Source organism: Silurus aristotelis, assembly GCF_946808225.1.
Source record: "Silurus aristotelis genome assembly, chromosome: 2".
Lineage (NCBI taxonomy): Eukaryota > Metazoa > Chordata > Actinopteri > Siluriformes > Siluridae > Silurus > Silurus aristotelis.
The window spans coordinates 33,296,547-33,318,928 of NC_139575.1; the positions used below are offsets into that span (position 1 = coordinate 33,296,547).

Genomic DNA, 22,382 nt, shown 5'->3' on the forward strand with positions numbered 1-22,382 from the left:
ACAATACGAAAGCTCTTTCATCAGGTACCTTGCATTTTTCCAACCGGTTGAAACGCCGAAGAAAATTCGAACCGTTCAAACTAAATTGCAATAAGATTACCAGCTGTAGGGTTGGTGTTAACAGTAATGTCATGTGGGAGTTTGTCAGCACCTCACAACCTCCAGAAAACTACTTTCACAGATGCATACTGAAAAGCGCCGACAAGTACATTCTGTTCAATATGTAACATGTAACAACAACAACAAAAATCTCAGCAGTAAAAATGTCAAGCGCAGCACTTGATTGAGATTGAGAACGTTTGTACGTTTGAGGACAACGTGGCAGCGGGTTCCCACAACACACTCCCTCAAATGCAGCAGCCCAAATAAGCAGGAGGTGCAGGGGGAAAATCCTTCCATTGTTTACAAAGAAAAGGTTCAAGAAATAAGACCAATGCACCTTAACGGTCTTGTTCGTCGGGTCAATTTTGTGAATACTGCACACTTCCAAGTATGTGTGGCTCAAAAAGACTGTAAGAGAATGCTGAACTGTATTGACCTGTTCGGGTCTTAACTGAACTCACAAGTGATATTTAAGGCTTAAGGATATAGCTGAAGGAAATACATTTCACCCCATAGCAGAGTAAGGAGTCAATTATGAGACGGTGGCGGACTGTTTAGAATATCAGGCTAGCTAGCTGCTCGCCACTGCTCCCAACAACCAATCACAGCTCACTACTGCTCCCAACAACCAATCACAGCTTACCACGGATCCCAACAACCAATCACAGCTCACCACGGATCCCAACAACCAATCACAGCTCACCACTGCTCCCAACAACCAATCACAACTTAACACGGATCCCAACAAATCCATAAAACAAAAATCAATAACTCCTCAAAACTGTTTTGAACAACCAATCATTGCTTAACGCTTCCCAACAACCTTATCAGCACTGTTCCCAACAACCAATCACTGATGAGCAATGTTCAACAGCCAATCATCAATTAGCACTGTTCCTAACATCCAATTATCCAAGAAGTAAGCACTGATGAGTACTGTTCCCAGAATCCAATCACCGATGAGCACTTTTCTGTACAACCAATCACTGATCAGCACTGTTCCCAACAACCAATCACTGCCATTCCTGATAACCGATCATTCATCATCTGTGTCAAATAAAAGCATAGTTCGAGTGCAGCACCATTCAAGTGCAGTTCCCTGTAGTGCCAAGTGCTTGTTACACTTTCAGTATTAATAGTCGCCTGGCATTTCACAGAGCACAACGTAAATTGCTGTAGGTACAATCTACTTGCTGACACAAACCATTTTCATCAGAACCATGTTATGACCAAATAGCTACACAGATTATTAATACTGCAAGTGCTTATATTGTGTCCTAAGCCTTTCACACAGACAAATCTGTGGCACATGAATTTGATTTCCTCTTGGACTGTAGGTTTCACAGCACCGTTCTCGAGACTAATCACAGAGGGAAAAATTGAACACACTCAAAAACGTCTGAGCTGCGAACGCTCGCAGGCTGAGAAACGCTTGGTGCTGGACGTTGTGTTAAGCTTTCAGCAATACAGACAATTAATCCTTCAGCAGCCGAATTTGTCCTGTCTAAAAAAACAAAAACGGTTATTTTGCCCATGTTCCTGATAGATTTTAAACATGCAAATCTAAAGTTTCTGCCATGATCAAATAGCAGTGTGTCATACTATTATCTAATCTGCTAAAAAATCCATCTTCATCTAATGCGCATTTTTCCGTCAATTCGAATCAAATCCTGTTGTGAATTGCTAATTGGTGACTTTTTTTTTTTTTACTGAGAGAATACAGCGTTGACACTGATGGTCCAGGACCATGCCCATGAGCTGCTAAACTGAGACAGGAGTCACAAACTGATCCAAAAGAAAAAAACTAAAGCTTCACGCATACAAAGACTAGCAGCGACAACGCACCCAAAGACTAGATGTGGGCGTTTGACATATTTGAGAAAACCCTGATTACTATGAGAACCAGTAGGAGGAACATCTATCAACTTCTAGTAGCACAGACAATAGCCACTTGCAGCAATAAAAATCGCCGTTCTGGAAACGGGATGTGTCCTGGGGATTTGGACTTCCAAACTGAAACAGTTAATCTTCTTCTTTCGGCTGCTCATCCGTCTCCATACCACCCTGTCCTCTACATCTGCCTCTTTCACACCAACTACCTGCATGTCTTCTCTCACCACATCCATGAACCTCCTCCTTGGTCTTTCTCTTTTCCTACTTCCTGGTGGCTCCATCCTCAGCATTCTTCTACCAATATAATTCATATCCCTCCTCTGCACATGTCCAAACCATCTCAATCTCGCCTCCCTCACCTTGTCACCAAAACGTCCTACATGGGCTGTCCCTCTGATAATAAACCAAAACAGTAAATAACAGCTGGATTTGATACAGACGTTTGATGCATGCACACATGCAAACTTCTGAGTCAAAAAAAAAAAAAAAAAAAAGACAAACAAACCAAAAAGATAAATTCCCCTCAAATTCGTCTTTGGGAAACGGACCAATACATGGACGTGAAAAAGTTTAGATATGCAAATAAACGGATGAATATTCAAAGCCACACATGACGTCACCGGGTGCCTGGATATGGTCTAAAACTGATATTTCCCCTGAAAAAATAGTTGCATGCTGCAAAACAATCAACTCTGTAGAAGAAGCAGGCGCCGCTGATGCACCGCATCTCCGGTAAACACAAGCGGCCTCCATTTTGAGCAAAGCTGCCAACTTTTTCTCTTTTAAGATCCAAAACAGGAAGAAAAACAAATATCGGTATCAGTGCAACTTCGATTGGGATATCGGGAGCCACTTGAATGCACGCATGCGCACTTGTGTGATGGGTTTATAAGCCTACGTTAAGTAGAAATTGAGCTAGCGAGCGTCCACGCGGTTTACCCGGAGTGTCTCCGCAGGTGCTGCCGCCGCCACTCGCGTCGTCCTCCTCCGGCAATCCCACCACATAGTCGGAGCCATCATCTCCACCACCGCTCTCATTTTCATCCTCCAGATCCTCTTCTAACTCATCGCGTTCTGCTTCGTAGTCCGCATCATCTTCAGATCGGCGGAGAAAGTCGTCCTCCTCCTCCTCGTCGTCGTACTGCAGACTCACGGCGTCTTCCTCATCGTAGCTGCTGTCGTGGTCGTCGTAAATTATTTTGCTTAATGTTTTTCCTCTTCCTCCTCTACCACCAGCTCCTCTTCTACCCCTGCTTCCTCTGCCTCCTCTGGCCCTCGGCAGCGAGCTTCCTCTCCGTCTCCCCCTCTTCGGTGGCTGGTAGTTTTCATCCCCCTCACAATCCGCTGTCCACAGTCCCTTCCCTCTGCCTCGTCCCCTGCCTCTTCCACGGGCGCCTCGACCGCCCCGCGGCGTCACTGCAGCTTCCTTCACCGGCTGTAATCCCCGAGCCGCCGGCTTACCTCTCCTCCCTCTCATTCTTCCTGCAGCTGGATGTGTTGTTACTATAATCTTCTTATTTTATTTTATTGTTTTCTCTGTATTTACAGGCGTCTTTTCGCGCCACGAGTATAAACCATTAAAAAAATGCCACAAAAGCACGCAATTGTCAATAAACTCTGAGCCAGTCCGACCATCAAATTGTCCCCGAAAGTCCGACAGAGCGGCGGACTCGATTAACGGAAGAAAGCTCGGGCGGAATGGCCGGTGTCCCGCTACGGGTCGCACATAGCCGCCATGTTTCTTTCCCTCTTTCCCTACTGAAAACACTAGCAGGCCTCCTCCAGCTCTGGCGTTATTTCGTTCCGCGCCCGTATTCCTCAAAATCCCGCCTACCTCACTGTGATTGGCTGGAACTAACCCGTCTAATGCGCAGGTGATTCGTCTGCATTTTGATCTTAACCAATCAGCATGCGGCTTACGAGCATAAACCAATCATAAAGCAGAAGGCGTCATAAAGCACAAGGCGGGATTTGTCCGCATGCGGGTGGCAAAATAACACTCAGCGTAGTTGTGTGAGGTCACGTGTCTCTCTCCACAATGAACTTTCGGTGGTGTCACGTGACATCACAACCCGCTCGACCGTAGTAGTGAACCCTGGTTTGGTGTATTTACACCCCGCAGGGGTACTCTTCTGAAGTGTAAATAAGATTTATTTACTTGTTAAATAAATAAATATAATATAATTCGGAATAAAATCAAATCGTGAAATTCTTACATGAAACCCCATTTTCAATTATTTAAAACTAATACACTTTTGCATGCACCCTCACCCTCCTCAAGCACATAAACTTCCTAAATTCGTCCCAAATTCAACTTCACCCTCAAAAGTACCATAATACACGGTATGGCCAAAAGTATGTGGACACCCGGTCGTCATATTTATATATGCATAATGAAGATCCTATTCTGAAGTTAGTAACCCCATCATAGTGTTATTATAACCTCCACTCTTCTGCAAATCTTTCCACTAGATGTTTGGAGTGTCAGAGGAATTTCTGCTCGGGTCTTCCGCAAGAGCGTCAATTAGGTTGTGTTCTGATGTCATGCAAAAGGGTTTGGGGTGCATTCAGGTTTCAGTTCACTCCAGAGGTGTTCAATAAGGTTGAGGCTGGGTGGAGGACACTAAAGATGGATAATTGGTTTGGAAAGAAACATTTCTGTGAAGGTCTTGAGTGACCTAACTCTATTGAACACCTTTAGGGAGAAACTAAAAGCTGACTGCACCCCAGGCCTTCTCACCTCACCTACATCAGTGCCTGATTTTACTAACACCCTTGTGTCTGAATGAGCACAAATCTCCACCAAAATCTAGTGGAACATCTTCTTAGAAGATTAAAGGTTATGAAAAAACAGCAAATGGGAAAGTGACATTCAGAAAACATGTACAAACCTAATGGTCAGGTGTTCACATACTTTTGTTCATAACGTGTTTATTTCTACAGTCACAAATCAATAAACATGAGCTAATTATATATACCTGACAATAGTATATATAATGTATACAATAATATATATATTGTGACGCACGTATTGCAGGTAATATTCCACTTTTTTTTTTTTGTTAACTCTGTTATTGCACGTGTTGTTTAAGATACTTTGTTGTTATTAATATTGCACAGTTAAACAATAATAGCAGTGTGTATTATGGTGACTGGTTCACTGAGAGCAGTTTTGATTGTAAAATGCTTAGTGTAGAATGCTCAGTTATTGAATTATTGAAGGCTCGTACTTTCGTACTACTACATTCTTGTCATCTGTTCTTTATTTCTGTAGTAGCTGAAGGCAGGTTGGTTTAAAGAACTGTGGTTGGCTGCCAACATCCAACACCTTCTTTGCTGGCCTAAACTATTAGAATCACTGATTTCAGTTTTATATCATATCATTTCTCTGTCTGTTTATGTTTGAGTCTTTATTCAACAATAATTCAGCAGTCGCTGCATTGCTGGACACCTGGTAGTGTAGAATACACCGAAATGAAGCGGTTGTTTTAACCAATCAGATTTCGTTTTAGTGGCACCGAGTCCATCTAGCAGGTGTCCAATCACGCCTGCATTTTCACGTCCTTTGATTAGATGGTCAGAGAGCGCACTAGTCAGAGCTCATAAGTCGCATAGGTAGCAAACTGCACAAGCTCAAATATATCCGTGTGGATTTAATAGCTGATTTTTATTCCACAATGGAGATGATGTATACAGGTGGTGCAGCTGTGGCTACAGTGAAAGGAGACTTGGTGAATTGGTTTCTATTGCCGTGGTCTCATAATGATGGCATTAAGAGGTGGATTGAGTCAAGTGGGACACCAATGAAGGCCTGGGTGTAAAATGGTGTTATATTTGATATGTTTTTTTGTTTTGTTGCTGTTAAATGTATGTTAATGAGCTGCTTTGCATTATGTTCTGAGCAACACTGAAACTACTAAATTAAATTAAAGTGAGTGAGTTCCATCTATTCGTGTAGGCGTTTCTGAATTAATATTTACCATCACCAGAACAGAATGGGAATTAAGATTAGGCAGAAATTGAGTATATTTGAGTGAAACTACGGTATAACGTGGTGATATACATATTTGAAAACATCCCACGTTTTATTCATGTTGTCGTGGCCGAGTGGTTAAGGCGATGGACTAGAAATCCATTGGGGTCTCCCCGCGCAGGTTCGAATCCTGCCGACAACGTGAATGATTGTTTTTTATTAATTTTTTTTATTCATTTAAATTCTTCACATAAAACATATCGATTATGTATGCCTCAATAAATAAAGATACTACGTTGATGGTAACTTCAGATTGTGCATTTCATATTCGCCATTACAATAGTACAACAAAATAATAATAGTTATAAATAGGTTATCGTTACTACAGACATATTAACTGCATATATGGTGAACAAACTGATCATTTTGAAATTATAAAAAAAACTACATTCCTGAAATTATATATTATTTTATCTCTGGTTATTTTTTATAATGAAAACGTTCATCTAGTGTCATGTTTGGCCTTAAATAAAAAAAATATATATAAATAAAGACTGCCTAATTGTATTTATGCAATCATCCACATAGTTTTGCATGTTGCACAGTTCAACGGTCCTATTTTATTAATAAAAACTTAAATTAAATTGAATTACAATTTTAATAGAATACATAGACATGCTATATGTTGAGGATGCGTTTCAAATGTCCAATAGATGGCGCTAAAGCGCAAGTATGTGCTTTCTAAATGCATGAACATTGTGCACAAAATTGTGCATGTACGTGGTTAATGCAGATGTCCAGCAATCAGTAATTCTGCCATTTACAATTTGTAATCGAGAAGCAAATAACTTGCGCTTTTGTTCAAACTACTTTTCTGTTACAATTTATTTTCCATTTTTTTATACGCACTTTAAATCGTGTCCAATCAACTGAATTTAGCACAGATGGACTCGTCAAGTTGTACAACATCTCAAGGATGATCAGTGGAAACAGGATGCAACTGAGCTATTACATTATTATGGGATATTGGTTGTAGAATTTTGAGAAAACAATGAACTGAATCCATTTTTTAAAAAGGCTGTAATATTAAAATATTAAAATATAAAAAAAAAAAAAAAAGCGTAAAGCGGAGTGAATACTTTCCCGATGCACCGTACAGGTCAAAATTTAAATGTTCTTAATCAGAGAAGGACAAAAAAAAAAAAAAAAGTGTGTGACATCGGTGGCCATGGCACGATACACTGTACTTGACCACAGCAGGTTTATAAATGTGCAAGTTTCTACAGAATGTTGCGAAAAACAAAAAACATCATGTGGGCGGAGGTTCTGCAGGCTGCAGCATATCACGGGCATCGACTCCGGAATAAACAAAACGAACCAAATCTGTTGATTTCATGCTCACAAATTTGTTACAGTAATCCTCAGCCAGACAAGAACGTTCAATTCTTTATAAATACAATTGGTTATAAAATACTTCGAAAGTATTTTTCGAAAGTACCTCAAAGTATATATATAAAAAAAAAAAAACAAGTCCAAACACACACACACACACACACACCACGACAAGTTTAGAAATCAATATTATTTATCATATTCGCCTGGGTGTCTACAAACTTATCAGGACAAACTTCAATATTTATTTTGCACAGCATTAAACCGACTGTAACAATTCTATCTAATAATAATCATTAAAATATAATTAAAACAAACCCGCTCATTGTTGGTCATTATCAGGTTTTTTTTTTTATTAAAAAGCATCTGTACAGGTCGACTAAAACAGCTCGACCACCTCTATCGAATATTGGCCCATCTTTTGAGACTGCTTGGATTGTTTGAGTGCTTCCAGGCTTCCTTCGATCTTCCCCAGTTCTGAGTACAACTTCACCTAAAGAGAGGGGAAAAAAGACTTGATTATGACCAGGGAATATTTGGGAGGTGGGAGTTCAGTGGTTAAGGCATTGGACTTTAAATCGGAAGGTCACATGTTCTAATCCCACCACCACCAAGCTGCCACTGCTGGGCCCTTGAGCAAGGCCCCTAAACGTTTATAGCTAATAATAAACATGCTGATCATCTCAAAGGCTTTTTGGCTCAAATATCATACAATTCCACTTTTAAACTTCAGTGTTTACCGTGAGCAGGCATCTGGTTCAGATGATGAGGTGTGGCTCAGACCGCAGATATTAACATACACTATATGGACACCTGCATTTTTTCAATATATAGATATGTGGCTCTTTCCCCAAACAGGTTCCATTAAGCTTCAGGCACACAATTGTACAGCCTCGTGGTGGAACGAGCACAAATCTACACAATCGCACTGCAACATCTTCCCAGAAGAGTGGAGGTTAATATAACATGGATGTTTAAAAAGGCACATACAAATCTTATGGTCAGGTGTCCGAAAACGTTTGTCCATATAGTGTAGCTATGGTCCAGGGTGTTACAAACATTTTACAATTATATTAGAAATTATATTAAAAAACAAAAACATTGAACTTGCTGAGAAATGGATGACGTACTTGTGATCGGACAAACTTGTGAAAGCTGGAAAGCAAACTTTTTGCTTCAGGGGCCAGAACCAGCACTGTGAAGTGAGCGTCGAGCAACAAGCAAACCCAGTCCAAAATCTACAAGAACAATTGCACCATTAAATAAACATTCATTCTCGCTACATGGCAACTGTTAACATAAAATTTACAGCAAAAACAATTCACTTGCATGGAAATACAATGTCCAGAGTCTGTCTGAAGTTTGGAAACACCTCGACTTTTATGTTTTTTTGAGAAACGCATGCAGGTTCCTTTTGTTTCCATGTAGGAAGCCGAGCCATTTAACAGCATGATGTACTTTTACTAAACAAATATATACATTTACAGATGTTCTTCACTTTCATTGAAATTAGAAAAAAAAACCTCCCTTAGCATGAACAGCTTTACACACAACAATAATAATTTGTATAGAAAAAAAAAGGAACGTGCCTGTGCCTCAAAAACGATAAAAGACCAAGTGTTGCCAATCTTTTGACTTAAATAGCGGATTATACAGTATATTAGAAGGAATGTACAGGGTGTTCAAACAAAATCAACTGACTGAACTCCACAATAACCACATGCATTATAACGATCTCTTTCTCACTGATATTAATCGTGCGATTGACAAATTGACTATGTATAAATACAAAGTGCTTGAAGGGAAGTGAAAACCATCAGACCTGATTTACGGCTGGCATTCGCAAGGTGCGGATCTGAGTGTGGGCCTCCTGAGAATATTTCAGGTACAGGAACCTCAGGTAGTGCAGGAAAAGCTGAAGACACAGACAAATTAACATGGTGCTGTTACGACAAGGGGAAAAAAGTTCAGCAATTGTGAGCAGAAAATCACTTCAGAGGAAATAAATGATCATAAATCTGACACTTAATAAATTACTTTGTCTTTTTTTTGTTCCTAGGTCCGAATATCCAGAAGACAGCACATCTGGAGCACTACAGTTCCCACCTATGGCTCAGTTCAACAGCTCAAATCTCACGCCATGTGTTTCAGTCTACTCCGAGATACCAGGGTTTGGATTTAAATAGAACAAACCCAAAGTATAAAAACAAAATCAAACGAAAACAAATCAAGGCGAACTGCTTTTTCCCATTTTTTTTGAAATTCATACCGTACATTACTGGGATCAGGACAATTACAATTGTGTAATTATTGTTGGTGGTGTTTTTATTCCATCACATTTCTAAGCTGAAATTTGAGATGCCGTGTCCAACACCTATATACACTATATTGCCAAAAGTTTCATGAGTATGGTATTTTTGACAATCGCATTCCGCTTTTAGTCCCAATTTGCTCTTATAATTCCCTCCCCTCTTCTGGGAAGATGCTCCACTTTATTTTTGGTGTGCTTGTGGAGATTTGTGATCATCAGCCACAAGGGTGTTAGTAAAGGCAGGAACTGATGTAGGTGAGGTGAGGAGGTCTGGAGAACAGTCAGCGTTCCAATTCATCCCAAAGGTGAACAATAGGGTTGAGATCAGAGCTCTATAGCAGTCCAAATCAAGATCTTGCACTCTACACCATGTAAAGCGTATCTTCATGGTGGTGGCTTTGTATACATGCAAACACAATGGTTTAAGTTTTGATGTCCTCCAATATTTTGTTGTTTGTCTGGATTCCAGTAATGTACAGTGCAAATCTTTCACCTGATAAAAAAAAAAAAAAATCCTGCTGTTTGTGTACTTACTATAACCTGCGAGACGCTGAGGTCCTTCAGGTGGGGAAGGAGAAGACTTTCACTGTACGCCGTCTGCAGAATCTCGTTACTGATAAACGAGCTAAAGAAAGACTTTGCATATGGTTTTATTCTTAAAGAGTTGTAAGATTGGGATTTACATACCCACTTCAGTAATTACATACACACTTTAAATACACTTTAGTGGTTTTAGGATACAGTAGTGCTCCTTTGTGAAGTCCCACAGGACAGCTCATATCCAGAGCTAAAGGGTCTCTGGGGGGTTTGGGGCCGAGAGATTTTTCAGTTTCTGAGGGAACGTCGCAGCTTTCCTCATCCGCAGGGGGAGGACAGAAGCCATTTTGCAGGTCTGTGTTGAAGTCCGAGCTCTCAGTGAGAGCCTTCATAAAGAGGAGGCTGTCTGCTTCCAGATCCACACGCTCCAACTCCGTGTCTGGAACACTGGGGGAAGAGAGACGGGGAAACAGATTTTAAAATAGGAATGAGCTTCCACTAGGCATGTTCCATTGAACAGAAACCTCAGGTAAACCCAGGATCACGTCTCACAAGAAATACTGTTGCAGTATTTCTGTTACTGCAGTTTATCCTGTAGTAAACAATGAATGTTTATAGTAGTGTCAACCAGCATTAAAGCAAAAAGTCACAAAATTGAACACAAATGATCAGAAATAACACCAGGATTGGTTTTTGAGTCTAAACACACAATAAAATAAGCCGTGGAACAGCTGTGGTTTAGTGAGCAGCGGTGGCTCTACAGTTAAGGGTTGCTAATTTTACTGTGTACCACTGTGTATAGTAGAAATGACAATAAAAGCCTCTTGACTAATCACTGCTACTGTTGGGCCCTTGAGCCAGGCCCTTAACCCTCTGCTCTCTCTCCATATCATGGTTTACCCTGCACTCTGACTGCAACAACCGGGATATATGGGAAAAAAAAAAGAATTTGAAATGTGCTGCATTGTATATGTAACAAATGTAAATTTGTTTGTAACAATAAGCGTCACACTGCTCGCCTATTGACATTAGTAAGGAATTAAAGAAATATTGTGGAGCCCAAAGTCAGTAGTCAAAAAGGCAACCAAGAGACTGAGGGTATCTCAATGTGATGCTTCCACCACCATGCTTCACTGTGGAAAAGGGGAAGTATTCTCAGGGTGATGAACAGTGGTGGTTTTCAGGCTTTTGCACGCACGGTCACGTATTACATTTGGCCCAGAAATAACTACATTAGATACCCTCATCTCATGTTTTTTTCCAGTTGCTGTTAATGATCTGATGAGCTCAGATGATGCTTAACGGTGACTGCAGATCACCTTATGTGAAGTAAAGGATTATACAAATGACTTGAAATGCGACTTACCTAAGTATAGTTTTGAGACAGGCACAAGTTACAGCTTCAGGGATATCTGGGAAGAGCTGCAGGCAGTACTGACAAAGGCGGAAGTTGTTTTTCTCTAACGCCAGCATCAGCAGGTCAGGACACACACTACACACACAAAAAAAAAAGTTCAATTCTGTGATGAACGACACTGAATATACCTGACAAACAAACAAACAAACAAAATCGGGTGATAAATAAAGCGTCTAAGCGTCGATCAGTCTCTCACCTGTGGCACAGGAAGTGTGTGTCGACCAGCTGCAGCAATGCAGCGTGTGGGTAGAAGTCTGGTTCTGCTCGACACCGTGCCACTAGTTCACAAGCCAGTCTCCCGGCTGAGAGTTGCAACGCATCCTGCCCCACTCCACCGAGAAACTCCTGCAGCTTTCTCTCCAACTCCTGCACAGTGCTCACCTACAGCACACAGATGAGCAGAGAAAGTAGTCAAAATAAAAAAACTAATCATGCAAGTACCCTTTTTTTGGATTTTGCATTCCCAAACATTAATTAGCTACCGCTTCAGACAGACTCAACTGATTTCTTACCTTTATGTCCTCCACCAGCTGCTCAACTGTCAGACACGACTGGCTCTTTGAACTTGTCTTCTACAAAGGAAGTTGCAATTAATCCATCACGTTTACAACAGCTATGGAAAAATGGATGGTTACAGACAGACAGCAAGAAGATACGGTACACATGGGTTGGACTGGAAGATCTTTAGTGTCCTGCTTTAGAGCTCTGACCTCAACCCTAATGAACACCTTCTTGGGATCAATTGGAACAATGACTGCACCCCAGACCTCCTCACCTCACCTACATCAGTACCTGACTTTACTAACACCCTCGTGTCTGAATGAGCACAAATCTACACAATCACACTTCAAAATCTAGTGGAACATCTTCCCAGAAAAGTAGGAAAATCACATTAATCACATCTTATTGTCGGGTGTCCACACAGAATCTATTGTATTTGGAATGCGTTCTGAGTGAGTAGAGATTTCATCACCGATACTACAGAAGGATTTCTATGCAATCGCTTACAGTCCTCCGTGTAGACAAGCTCCGGCTCTTCTCGTGTGTGTGCGTCTGCGTCACGCTGCCGTGCAGCAGGTCGCTCCAGGACGGCACGAGCGCTGGACCCTTGCTCTCTAAAAGGCAGAAAACAAAATACAGCTAATTACGACTGCTGCGATCACTCTTACGCAATTCATCTTCTCCATCATGAGTTTATCTTCAGATACAGCTTTATATAAAAGTTCTGGTCCAAACCTTTAGCGCTGCTCTGTTTCAGCTTCCCTATGGCGGTGGCCAGGGACGACTTCTGACACTCGAAGGGAATCACGGAGAGGGTTTTCCCATGACACACAAACAGCTTGCTGGAGTAACACCACATCTGTGTTCAGAAGAAAGAAACATCAGCCTATATTTTCTTTCCCCCTTAAGTGAGACATTTAGGATGTAAAAAATCTCTAAACCAGAGGTAAGTTTTTTTCCGAATTTCAAACATTGGCGAAAAGACACGAAAAGGAGCAGGAGGAGGCTGAGCTGAAGATGCTGCGATTTTCTTTGTGAGCGATGAAGATGGACGGGATTCGAAAGGAGTTTATTAGATGAACTGTGCAAGTGGGACGTTTTGAAGATGAGGTGAGAGAGGAACAATTGATACGGTTTAGTCATGTGCAGAGGAAGGACATGGGGTACACATGGGTAGAAGGAGGAGGCTTATGAATGTGGGGAAGACAGACAGGTGGTTGTTAGGAAAGAGGCAGATGAAGAGGACAGAGTGATGGGGACGGATGATCAGCTGCCGAAAGATATGACTGAGAACATAACGTATATACAGTACGTATTCACACACACCACAGTGAACAGTGTCTCAGTCATAAAAAGTGTGTTTGCATGTCTACAGGTGTCTCTGACCTGGCCATATATCCTGCCTGCAAGCTCTTTGGCAGCCTGCAGAGTCTGGAAGTGTGTGTTCCACAAACACAGGAAATCTACAAGAAATAGAGGAGGAAATAAAATGAGTCGGATCACACAAGTCTCCCAATAACAGTAGGTAACCTGCCTACATGCGTGTGTAAGACTCTGGTACCTTTGCCACTTCCGGCTGAGGGATGCGGTACTCCCACTACCGCTACGTGAGCCTGGTCGAGAGACAGGAGCGCGGCACTGCTCAGGTTCCCGTCCCCTGCGGGCAGCTGTAAGACCAAAGAGCGTGGCAGAGCCTGAATCTCTTCGGCTGGCATAGAAGTTGTAGGTCGAGCCACCAGGATGCTCTCATACACACCACCACTGGGTACTAAGGGAGGAGAGGTGAGAAAAAATTTATAATTTACATTATATTTTTAAAATATTGTTCCAACTGCAGGCAAGTTCAACACTTCCGACACAGCGTTATTCCCTTCTTTATTTATTATTTTATTTTCCTAGTTTTTTTAATTTTCATATGAAGCCAGTTTGGATCCTGACTATAAATATGAGTGGAAGTGAAATGTTATAAGGGGTAAATTATTAAAAGAAAAGTTCACATCATCATACACTATATTACTAAAAGTATTGGGTCACCTGGTTATAAGTATAATGTGATTTTTGAGCATTGCATTCCACATTTAGTCCCAATTTACTTGTATATTTCCCTCCACTCTTCTGGGAAGACGTGACACTAGATTTTGGAGTGTGCTTATGGATATTTGTGTTTATCAGCCAGGGTTTTTACAAAAGGCAGGTGTTGATGTAGGAGGAGACCTGGGGTGCAGTCAACATTCCAATTCATTGCAAAGGTGTTCAGTAGGAATGAGATCAGAGCTCTATAGCAGGCCACACAAGATCTTCCTCTCCAAAGCATGTAAACCATATCTTCAAGGAGCTCACTTTGTGCACAGGGGCATTGGCATGCTGGAACAGGTTTGGGTTTCCAAGTTCAAGAGAATGCTAAATTTTATTATAGCGCATCTAAAGACGTCCTGTACAACGGAGTGCCTCCAGTTTTGTGGTAACAGACATTTAACGTTGTGGAACGGAAGCCATACAAAATGTTCCTGTTGTGAAGAATTTCTTGATGGTTCTTTACAACACTGGAGACTCCCTTCATATCCGTTACAGCTTCTTTGTAAATAATAAGTCTCTTTGTGTTACTATAGAAACAACAACAACGATGCATTCCACTGAGTGCATCAATATAAACCTGTTGTTGGTGCTACAGCCCAAACTTTTGTCAGAGCAAAACAAAGGACAGATGGAGGCTTACACAGGTACAGCAAGTAGATATTTCCTTCTCTGAAGGTGGCGCTGTAGCTGAGGGGAGTCTTCACACCGGGCTCCGTCTCCAACCTGTGCTTTGACAGAGTGTTAGGACTGAACCGGTGGACATACAGAAAGTGCTCTCCTTTCTGAAACACACACAGAACAAAGCTCTCTATACACCCTAGAGAATCGAGGTGGTAAAAATAGTTAAGTGTGTGTGTGTGTGTGTGTGTGTGTGTGTGTGTGTGTGGTACCTGTTCTGTGCTGAAAAGCAGAATGACCTGCTGCTTCGCCCACACCGCCGAACTCCACCTGCACACAAACCAGACAGCAGCTTTTGTTGCGGTTATGCCACGTGTCTATATGTTTATGTTTTTTGCCAGATAAAAAAAATTGCTTGACTATGAAGGATTATAAAAAACCTGGCAACAATGAACATGTGATTTTCATAGTGTATATTAGCAAGAGGGGAAATTTATACTTCTTAATCACTTACATTATATTTACTAGTTTCATCGGTTTTGCCGATTAATCTGCACCGATAGTTGACTGATGGAAGTATTGGCAGAAATCCATAACGATAGTTTTTCCGGGTTGCGTTATACAGTAAGAGTGCGACCTTGTATTATTTATTTGGGGTGTAACCGGTTTTATTTATTTGGAGTGTTCCTTTTTGTTTCAGTTTCAATGCATCTTTTAATTTCCCAATATTTATTAATATATTTATTTCATTTAACACGTTTTCATGATTCAGTACTTTTTGTTCATTTTTGTAATAGTTGTTTTTTTCAATCCCCTATCCATTTTAAAAACTATAGCTTGATTAATCAAATACGCTGCAACCTAGCGATTGGTAAAATCCACTCTGATCAGTCGACTTTTGCAGCATCGAGCAAAGTTAGAATAATTTTCTACTCATTTATTTAACCAAACAAGGGCTAAAAGTAGCAGCATGACAACTCTGGGATTTGAACTCATGACCTTCTGATTAAATTAACTAGTAAACAGTTCAGTCGAAGACAGAGTCTTACCTGATGACCTCATCCTGTGACAGCACCTGCTCTACGGGCTGCTGAGGAGCAGTGAGGAGCGAGTTGAGGAGCCGAACAGCACCGTGCTGAAACAGCACAACCGGCTCATGCTTAGGGACTGAGTGCACTCTGTATATCGCCTCTGACACCTGACACACACACAACAAATTAATCACTAACAAGCAGGCAACCAAGTCCAACATCCAGCATTCTAGTGGCTTTTTATATAGTAGTACACTTCATATCAAATTTAAGAAATGCTGTTAGAGTGCAAAACACATTTACTGTTGCTTTGAAGGCTTTGTCGAGACTGACTTCATCATCTTTCCAAACTCTGATAACCTAAACAGGACACAAAGAGACAGATGTAAAAAGACAAAGACTGTTACACAATCGAATGTAAAATGGCCTTCAAAAGTTTGGAAACAGCTGGTGTTTATATACTTAAAAAAAATAATAAACCATGCAATGTCCATTTGCTTCTATGCAACAAACTAAGCAAAATATAAAAACATACAAGAACAGGACAGCCAAAATGTGACATTTATGTCTCCAACAAAAGATGATGATGTGATCAGATTCCCTCACCCCCACAGTGGAAGCTTAATAGTTTGAGGTAGTTTTGGAGAGATTTTTTTTCCTGGCTGAAAGAAAAACTGAACCAACCACTGCTCCCACTCCATACTTCAACACCACGCAATTCCGTCTGGACTGCGGATTATTGGAACCGACTTCTGTCCAAGCTCTGTGTTATTTAGAGAGCAAACAGTAGGCTGGAGTGTTCTCTATTATGGAAGGGCCTGCCCTTTATTCTACTTTATTAGACCCCGTCGGCACTCACCTTTTCATCTGTTACGACCACATATTCGTTCGTCTGCGTGTTATGGACAGCGGGACAGGACACACGCTGGCCCTGTTTCACAGCCCAGCTGCCCAGCGGCTTCTGATCAGAAACCTGCAACACAGAACGAGATTTAACTGCAACCCATTGCCCCTTTACAAATTTCTGTTACTAATGGATGCACTGTATTTTACAGCTATTTTACTCCTTATTCTGAGAGAGGTAAACATCTTAGATAGAAACGTAGGGTGGTGTTTGGATCCTTGTATCGTTCCAGTGAACGGAGAAGGGTGTAAGGAGCTCACAGGTGATTTGAGATTCAACCAAAATTTATGAACGTCTGAAACAAAACAAAAAAGACCTAGATGTCTAGATCAGGCCCGAGTCTGCTTTCAATCACCGCACCTGATTGAACACTTAAACCGCAAGACCCCATTTTCATCACCAGATTTCATAACAGGCTTCCGACTACATGACAACAGCTGTTATTGATACACTCTACCAGCACCAAAAAAGAGGACACCTTTGCTGAATAATATATTACTTCTACATGCTATGGAGCAACCTGTTCTACAAGTCACATTATTTCTACTTAATCAGTTTGTCTCCAGAGTCAGTCAACAAATCTCCATGTTTTCCCCATCTTCAAGAAGAGAAAAAGAAGAGCCCCCATAGGGCTGTGAAGGCTCTTGTAGACCCCTTGGAGGGACTCGTTTCACCACCCACCTCATCACAAAAGTAACGAGAAACGCATTAAAAAGGTAAAAGTGTGGTACAAGAGGAATAAAACACTCCAGATTTGATCCACAATCACACGAGTAAGTTATAAAGATGTGAACGTGTTAGATAGGAATGGTATGGTGGAGTTTGAATTGGTCTTGTTGAAGTGCACTAAGTAGAGTGTAAGGAGCTCGTGAAAACAGTGTGTGTAATTTGGGATTCGACCAAACGCCGAAGACGCTACTGTTTAGTGTCTTAAAGAATAAAAAGAGTCTGGAGACGGTCACGTTTCACGCCGTTGCAAGTTTTCAAGAGCAAACAGGTTCCTCTGTCTGCACTCGCGCTCGTGTTTACACGCCGAACGAGCTCAGCGGCGCGTGCCGGGATCTCCGTCCTCGCGCTGGCATCGTGTTTCCTGTATGTGCTCTTTTTTTTTTCTTTCTTTTGTTTTTACCTTGTACACGGTGACAGATCGCGCGCTGTCGGTCACGATCACGCGGTCCACGACTCCGTTTAACTCGATCCCCTGGATCCCAGAGTCGCCGGAGTTGTGCGTTGGCACGAGATCGCACAGCGTGTACGCCTCATACAGCGCCGCCATGTTTCTGACCGACCCTTACGAAACATCGCGAGATTACACCGCGAGATCGCGCGCGCCAATCCGCGAGAGGTGTAGCGCTGGATGATAACCACACTGCCACCTATAGGCAAGGAGGAAAAGTAAAAAGTAGGATTTCTGGGTATCTGTTGATGATGGGAAGATCGGATCATTTTAGTGACTCGGTTCTTTGAATCTCGTTCATTCTTTGTGAGTCATTTAGTTGATTTTGATCCTTTGACCAGAAATAAAATGAAATGTTACCTTTTCAGTAAGCAGATGCTTTAACTCTTCCACACACACCAACTTTGACTATTTCCAATCATTTTTATATGTATATAAAACTACATAGCATCTATAGGAGTCACGTGATATAAGAACAAACTTCTGCACAGAAAATTATTTTGTTCATGCAAAATGAAGTTCTTTGTTGGAGTTCAATAGTCTATTCTCTTCATTTTATAGCTTTAAAGTAGTGTATGTTTAGGTTGAAGTTTCTATCCAATCATATTTCAGCTATCACGTAACGTGTTGCCAGGGACAAAATCCGCCCAGAATCCTTCAACACTGTAGCGTAAAGTACATGTTGCTTGAAAGCTGTTGCTTTAACCAATCAGATTTAAAATTGATGGCACCAAGGCCATCTAGCAGGCGTACAATAACATCTATGTTTTCATGTCCTTTGATTGGATGGTCAGAGATCACACTAGTCAGAGCTCACAAACTGCATCTGTAGCAAACTGCACACGCACAAATATATTCATGTGGACTTAAAACCTGTTTTTTTTTTTAATTCCAAAATAGCAGACATTTACAACATGGACTTTTCAAGAAAAGCTGGATATCATGAGCAAAGGTCATCTAAAACAGTTGTTAAGCATTTTAATGAACCAGTTATACTTTTGCATTTGTAGAATTTGCATAAAAACACAATTTGCTTTCATTTCAAATATCCAGGAAAATAGAAAAATGGAACACCATAACGCCTATGCTAATTTCCCCACAAATGGTTTTGGTTGTTCTTTTTTTACTTCTCCTTCTATTTTTCTACTATAACCAGTTGCGGGAAATCGGCATAGGTGGAAGTGGTAATTCAAATAAAAGTCAATAAAAGGAAATAGAATAAACATTAAAAAAATTTTATTCTTTCTGTGCAAACTGGTCCAAATGATCCACGGCCTGGTACCGATCCATGGCCTGGTGGTTGGAGACCCCTGCTTTAAAACCCAAATCTAGAAATGGCTTTAGAATTAGACTGATCTGGAATGGCCTGGTCAGAAAATAGGTCCAAAACCTTCAAAATGATTCAAAGAGAGCCGTGAACACAAGATTTACAGATCTTGCTATATAAAAAAAATAAAGAGGAAAAAATGTCCAATAGACGTATTCAAATTACTTGAAAATTAAATATATTTAAATGTAGGGCATTTTGGTAGCTGGACTTATCTGACTAAGTGATATCATTAATCAACTGAGAAGTTTCAGGGTCTTGCTCAAGGTCCCAACAGGGGGCGCTGTTTTTCACTCAAATAATACTGGTTGCTATAAGCAGGAAAACGATCTGGAGTCCGGAGTGTGGATTTCTTTGTATCCTCTGTATTTATAAAAAATAAAAAAAAATTGCTTTGGGGTTTTTTTTTTTTTTTGCTTCAGTGCTAAAGGTGTGTATAGCAGATGTAAGGAATCTGATACTCTATGCAGTGATAAACACATTCATCCTGCAAGCTAATATCGACTTTTGGTTTAAGTAACTCAGCTCTATGAGCTGCACTGCTTTGTTCTAATATTATTACAGCAATAAAGTCTAGGGAATTAATAAGCTAATAATAAGTAAAATATCGTATTTGATGATTTATCTATACTTCTCATTCATTTCTAAGAAACATTATTGCAGGAAATCCGACATAAGCGACACCAACTCCATTATAGCAAGTCAGATTTTATTTGCTACAAGATATAGGAAAACAATAGTTACAATAATTCAAAACCAAAAAATTATACAGAAAACTAAAGAAGCCAAAAAGGATGGAACTTGGTCACGGATGAGGACTCTCTTAGGAAGGAGGCTGCCTTGTCAGGCAGCATGACATCACAAGAAATTCGTTGCTGAAAAGGAAACGAAAATGCTTGGTCCCCAACTTTAGGCCTTGTCGGCAAAGCAAGATATGAGGAATGCAAAAGAGAAGTGAAGACACTTATAAAATTGTCTTACTTTAAAAAAAAAAACAACACCACAAGGATAAAACAAGATCCAGAACTAAAAATCGCATCAGGATTTCTAAAATTATGGCTTTAGAGCAGAAATTTAAGGTTTTTTTTTGTTGTTTTGTGTTTTTTTCAGGGTTGGGATTCGGAGAAATAATTGCTTAAAAAAAATATTTAACACAATATTGTATCGACATTTGTAAAAATATAATCACTTCCTGCTTTAGGTTTAGGTAGAGGCTGTAGAGGTGAACCGGACGTGAATCTTTTAACTTCAGGAAGGACTTTATTTAAACTTGAATTGGAATATGCTGTTCTAGTCATGTCTCAAATGTCTGCTGAAAGGAGTTACATCACCGCTCCGACACTGATCATGTGACTTATTTATCACTTTATTTAAATTAAAAGGCAAATCATAACCATAATTCTGGTTTAAAATGTTTCTTAGTGAGGCAGGTAGTTTTCTGTGCAAATACTCCAAAATCTAGTGGAACATCTTCCCAGAAGAGTGGAGGTTATTATAACAGCAAATGGGGACTACATGTAGAATGTTCTTCAGCTACTGTGATCATTTCAACGTTTGAGTATTTCATTACAAATAGATGTAAACCTACAGTAAGTAATAATGCCTTCAACTATTAGATCAATAGCGGGGCTGATTCGATTCAGACGACTAAATCACCTCACAGCTACTGATGGAGAACAGGCCACAGAGGAATTAAAGAGCAAACCGCAAAAATATCAACACAAAACCACTATCGAAATGTACAAAAAAAAATATCGAAAAATTCCCTAAAGAACTAAACCGAACAAACCCCAACCACAGAATCTTGAATCTTTGTCGTCTAAGTCATGCTACGCCGCAAAACAAGAAATTTCGCAACAAAAAGCAAGACTAGCAAATACAACATTTTCATCTGGCTCATTTTTGTTGACCATCGAGGCGTTTGTGTAGTAAAAACAGTTAGAGCAAGAAAAGTGTAAAATAACAACCTTCCAATGACAAGCAGAAGCAAAATAAAAATATCAATACCGAATAGTTTTTCACTTCACATCCACATGTCAAAAATAAAAACTAAATCTGTACAAAATGTATATTTACAAACCCAGTTCAGGCAGAAGCACAACAGTGGGTTTGGAGGGAAATCATTTCCTGCCATTGAGGTGCAAAAAAAAGTACAAGGTGCTGTGTGGAGTTTTACTAGATATTTTTCCCTTTTTTTTTTTTGGTGACAATTAGGACCTGCTGCAAGTCCTACAGACATGTGCTGATAGAAATCTGCAACATCATGATTTACATTCCTGGCATTTAGTAGATGTCCTTATTCAGAGTGACTTCACAATGATCTCATTTATACAACTGAGCATTTAAGGGCCTTGTTTAAGGGCCCCGGAGTTGGAGCTTGGTGACGCTGCGATTTGAACTCATGATCTTCCAATTAATGAATCCTTGTGATCCTTATCTTAGTGCTTTCACGAACAACCTATTGAAGCTTCCTAATAAAACTGAGTTGGTGATCATTTCCATAACACAATGGTTCGTTCTGGTAAACACACTGCTAATGCCATGGCAACAGTTTCGTCAATTGTACTACGAACTTTAAAAACAAGTGTTCCATGTATTCATGAAACACCTTCAGCTCATTTAGTCTGCTGCTGCAAATTCTGTTCATGTAATGCAGAACATTGGAATTATAGCTTTACCTACCACCACAGTAAAATATCATTTCATGTGGCAATACAGGTACAGCATTAATGTACATCTCCAAACGCAGCAGCAGGTTAGATGTCTTCTTTGCTTTCTTATTACGAATAATATGGGCAGGACAATAGTTCCTTCTCCTTTTAGTAAACTCCACTTATAGAAACATTTCTTACCTCCACCAGGGACACGCCTCTAAATTCGATCTGTAAAGATAACAAGAAAATGCTGTCTTGCCATTATATATAACATTAGAATTTAAAGATGCAGTCAGAGGTTTTTTTTTGCTTTAAGATAAGACCACTTCATGTTTATTCGGGTTGACTATGAAGATTGGTATCTGTGGTAAAGACGCCTCGCTCCACGCCAGTTTAGGTTGATTTTTTAGGAGAATTACAACCCCAATACCTAAAAAGTTGGGAGGGGCAACAAAAGTCTGGAAAAAGT

General features: G+C 40.4%; 2 protein-coding genes across 9 annotated transcripts in view; both read right to left on the minus strand.

Annotated features, from left to right (window-relative positions):
- Nucleotides 1-3,813, minus strand: part of LOC310715622 (nucleosome-remodeling factor subunit BPTF-like) — a 45,148-nt gene extending 41,335 nt beyond the window's left edge. For 6 of the 8 annotated variants that reach the window (XM_083522136.1, XM_083522140.1, XM_083522135.1 and 3 more), the window contains exon 1: nucleotides 2,935-3,813. In XM_083522136.1, the coding sequence (XP_083378262.1) occupies nucleotides 2,935-3,472 (538 nt within the window). In that variant the 5' untranslated portion in view covers nucleotides 3,473-3,813. The remainder of the gene's footprint in view (nucleotides 1-2,934) is intronic. The other 2 variants (XM_083522139.1, XM_083522142.1) reach the window with 1 other exon arrangement.
- A 3,022-nt stretch (nucleotides 3,814-6,835) lies between these two features.
- nol11 (nucleolar protein 11) lies at nucleotides 6,836-18,068 on the minus strand. The gene is made up of 18 exons (XM_083522381.1): nucleotides 17,885-18,068; nucleotides 16,711-16,824; nucleotides 16,155-16,211; nucleotides 15,870-16,018; nucleotides 15,093-15,150; nucleotides 14,843-14,984; nucleotides 13,688-13,894; nucleotides 13,513-13,589; nucleotides 12,862-12,985; nucleotides 12,634-12,740; nucleotides 12,138-12,197; nucleotides 11,822-12,006; nucleotides 11,575-11,700; nucleotides 10,413-10,655; nucleotides 10,206-10,284; nucleotides 9,183-9,275; nucleotides 8,491-8,598; nucleotides 6,836-7,853 (listed from the first exon to the last, which is right to left on the minus strand). Exons 1-18 carry the CDS (start codon nucleotides 18,029-18,031, stop codon nucleotides 7,740-7,742), a joined length of 2,190 nt encoding a protein of 729 aa, XP_083378507.1. The 5' UTR covers nucleotides 18,032-18,068; the 3' UTR covers nucleotides 6,836-7,739.
- Nucleotides 18,069-22,382: the final 4,314 nt, after the last annotated feature.